The sequence below is a fragment of the Kryptolebias marmoratus genome, linkage group LG24 (genome assembly GCF_001649575.2).
Source record: "Kryptolebias marmoratus isolate JLee-2015 linkage group LG24, ASM164957v2, whole genome shotgun sequence".
Taxonomy (NCBI): Eukaryota; Metazoa; Chordata; class Actinopteri; order Cyprinodontiformes; family Rivulidae; genus Kryptolebias; species Kryptolebias marmoratus.
Window position 1 is genome coordinate 354,732 of NC_051453.1, and position 3,471 is coordinate 358,202.

General features: G+C 39.3%; 2 protein-coding genes across 2 annotated transcripts in view; both read right to left on the minus strand.

Annotated features, from left to right (window-relative positions):
• Positions 1-1,645: 1,645 nt before the first annotated feature.
• On the minus strand, positions 1,646-3,387 carry psmg4 (proteasome (prosome, macropain) assembly chaperone 4). Its single transcript, XM_017437103.3, has 3 exons — positions 2,716-3,387; positions 2,516-2,591; positions 1,646-1,913 (listed from the first exon to the last, which is right to left on the minus strand). The coding sequence occupies exons 1-3, from the start codon at positions 2,890-2,892 to the stop codon at positions 1,792-1,794; spliced, it is 375 nt and encodes a 124-aa protein (XP_017292592.1). The 5' UTR covers positions 2,893-3,387; the 3' UTR covers positions 1,646-1,791.
• The window catches only part of bphl (biphenyl hydrolase like), a 6,497-nt gene continuing 4,902 nt past the window's right edge, over positions 1,877-3,471 (minus strand). The window contains exons 8-9 of the transcript XR_005232830.1: positions 2,516-2,591; positions 1,877-1,913 (exon numbers count right to left, since the gene is read on the minus strand). The gene's annotated coding sequence lies outside the window, so the exon portion shown is untranslated. The remainder of the gene's footprint in view (positions 1,914-2,515; positions 2,592-3,471) is intronic.

Genomic DNA, 3,471 nt, shown 5'->3' on the forward strand with positions numbered 1-3,471 from the left:
CTCTGGGTCCAACTCTGGGCCTCTCTACTCTCCCTGCAGACTCTGGGTCCGACTCTGGGACAGACTCTGGGACCTTGTTTACTGAATGAAACTGAACAACGGTCCAGTCCTTTCTGTCCTTTCTGTCCTTAGCTCAGGAAGGACACTTCTGATGTTGTCTCTGGTTCAGGAGTGGCCTGAAACAAGGAATGGGGCAGTATCTGGATCTGTCTGTGTGTGGTGGCTCTTAAAGCACCAACTATTGGTTTTTATGAGGTATCCTAATTTTAACAGCTCCTATAAAAGCAACCTGGGCTTCCAGAACACCTCGGCAGGTCCACGGGCCGATGGACGCCACGCCAGTGTCCTCTATATGAATATGGACTCACGTCTCAGTAGGCTAAGATTTCCCTCTTAAAAATCTTTTTTTTAAATTGGTCTTATGTAATATTCTCATTTTCAGAGAAAGAACTTGTGGATGTCATCAGCTGTAAGCTATAATCATCAGAATGAACAGAAATATATGCTTAAAATGAAGTTTTTCACTGAATCTGTAAATTAACTTTGCAGCGATGTTCTGATTGGTTGAGACGCACCTGTATGTATTTCACAAAGGAAAACAGGTGCAGGCAGGTGAACGAGCGGCAGATTAACTTTGTGTTTGTAGTTCTGATTTGTTGAAACAGGATTTCTCTGCATTTAATGAGTTATTTTGCACTAAACATTAATGACACAATCAAGTGTTTGTGAATTTTAGCCAACATGGTGGAAATCCAGGGTTTTGACTGATCCACTAAATAGGTTCTGCATGAAAGGGGCACAAATGCGTTTTCTTAATTTTCCTTTTTGTCGCTAATTAAAGTCCAGTGAGGCACTTTATCCTCAGACAGGTCGGTGTAGACGCTGACCTTTGAACTGCTGTTACGGCGTATGATGGTTGTCGGAGGCGGCGAACAACCGGAGACCACGGTAGATTGTAGCTTTTAGAGGCGAAACGATGAAACGAATCTGAGAGCTGAACGGACGTTTGGATGTTGTCTTATGATGCATCTCAGCGATTTGGTGGCTTTTTCATGACAGCTCTGTTCTTTTTGTTATTTTTTATTCCAAACACTGAAGACTTGATAGAACTAAAGACTTCCAGTATTTCAGTATTTATTTTGTAAAGCTGCCAAGGGCAATTACCTCCTTAATTAGCCAATGTTTTCATTCCAGTTGTCTGTACTGTAGTAATGTTGTAATCCTGCTCCTTGGGTGTGTAACTCCAAACAGAAAGCACAAAGTTTCACTCTTTTTTTTTTAGAAATAAACACGTGAAGATTAGAATATAGCAGCGTAGACGTGTGTACATTTATACACTTTACTATGTGAGCATCCCTTAGGACTGCATATAACTAAGGTTTTTAGCCTCCATGGACTGAAGCACATCAACTAGAGCGTCAATCATTTGTGTGGAAACAAACCCGTATTTTTTAAACCCGTACTTAGTACATGCTACATGTATTTAAATAAAAACACTGTATGGTTTACTAGTTTGTATGTTTTGAACAGCTAAACTGAAAAAAACAAAACAAAAATCTCAACCACTAATGCTGTTTTCTAAGTGTTTTTGTTTTGTTTTGTTTTTTTAATAAGACGCATTTGTACAAAAAGCCATAGGCCTCCATGTTTTTGATAATAAACCATTTAATTTATAATGTCAATAAAAGAACACTGGATGTGAAAGTTTCGTCCCTGTCTTTGTGTTGGGTTGTGTTGTGTTTGTCACTGTGGGATGATGATGATGATGATGGCGATGAAGCTGTAGGAGTTTTAAAAGCGTTCGGGGTGAAGCTCCAGCTCCTTTTTTATCCGGTTCTCCACCAACAGACTCAGGCTGGAGTCGCTCACTGGAAGACTGTAACTCACAAACACTTGTTTCTTGGTCCTCTTCGCTGCGAAGGAAACAAAAACAGAGTTTTATTTTACAATTTTATAATACTTCTGCAGACTTTGTGCTACTTTAGCCGTTCAGCAGACGGGTGCTCAGACTTCTGCTTCAATTCCTCCAATAAAACTTTATGAAATCTGCTTCAGCCACTTATAGCTAGCAGTTCACATAAAGTTGCTAGAAATTAGCAATTTCTAACATAAATGTTTGCAAAGCGTTGGGTGTTTTGGAAAACGTCATCTGACCACTAACAGTTTGTTAGATTAATTGAACTTTTCCTCTCTGATTGGTCACAAACCTGAGCTGGGTCAGCGTGTAAAGGCTTGAAGTGAAGAGTTTTTAACTTCATTTTCATTTTAGTCAAACTTGAAGCAGGAAACAGGCTTGTATTTTAACTCAAAGCACTGCTTAGATCAAGTGTCAGCTCTGCATGTTGAATCTGATCATCACTTAAAGGAAATAAAGAGCATATATATACATACACACACACACTTCAATAAATAGGTGTATAAAGTTTAAAATGGCTCTGATAGCAGCTGATGTGCCTCCTGTCATTTAGTTTTTAACAGAAACACTGGAAGTGAAATAACTGGTGGTGTTTATTACCTAATCTCTGTGCCAAAGAGTTTGCAGCAGTGTCGGATGGATCCCCCATCACTAATGTAGATAAAGGCATTGAATCCTGGAGGCAAAAATAAATACAAATAAACAAGATTTTAGAAATATTTTAGCATCTCATCTGTTTTAAACATATTTGGGTGACATCTATTAAACATTAGTTCTGCTCTTTGCAGGCTGATTTGAACCTTTTTACTCCCATATCTGCTGTTCATAGAGACCGCCAGGTTGGACAGAACCGGAGCCGAACCGAGCCACAGGAAGAACCCGCCGCTGAGCTTCATCACGTGGAAGTGGACGACCTGCTCCAGAATCTTCTCGGAGAAATTGTGCACTTTAACGCCTTCAAAATCCGTCCCGTTCATAGTTTCTTTTTTTGTGTTTTATTTTCAATCTACGCTTCGACGAGAATATCTCGCGATAGTTGGAAACAACAGGCGCTACTTCCGGTGACAGGCCAAAGCAATCGATCGATAATGTGATCGGAGAAAAGACATTAAAAGTTGACAAACTTTAATACTGTAGACAACTAATCCTCCACAGCAAAAATACATGTTTTAATGCTAGCATATGTAAAATGAGCAACACTTACATCCATAATTACGGCACATTCCGACAATATCCAAATCTCGCGATAGCTGTAAACAATAAGCTCTACTTCCGGTTTAGCCTCAACTGGCAGACCAAAGCAATCGATCGATAACAGCCGTGATCCCAGAAAACAGAAACTTCGAAACTATAAACAACCAATTCTCCACTGTAAATAAATACATTATTTTATTCTAGCATCTGGCTATGGGGCGCCGTTTGTAAAGGAGCTTGTGCTCAAAATTCATGCCTAAATTTTGTCACATTTAGCTTCAAACACTGTTTTAAAATGTAGTGTTGATTTTCTGATGTCACTTTTTACAACATTTAGCTAATTACATGTAATTGTTACAGCT

Bases quoted from the DNA above. Each gene is read 5' to 3' on its own strand.
- psmg4 (XM_017437103.3), bottom strand. From the start codon at position 2,892: ATGAACGGGACGGATTTTGAAGGCGTTAAAGTGCACAATTTCTCCGAG. The intron at 2,592-2,715 runs GTTCAAATCAGC...TTTTGCCTCCAG, and splicing joins GCAGATATGGGAGTAAAAAG to GATTCAATGCCTTTATCTAC. The intron at 1,914-2,515 runs GTAATAAACACC...TTTCCTTCGCAG, and splicing joins CTCTTTGGCACAGAGATTAG to CGAAGAGGACCAAGAAACAA.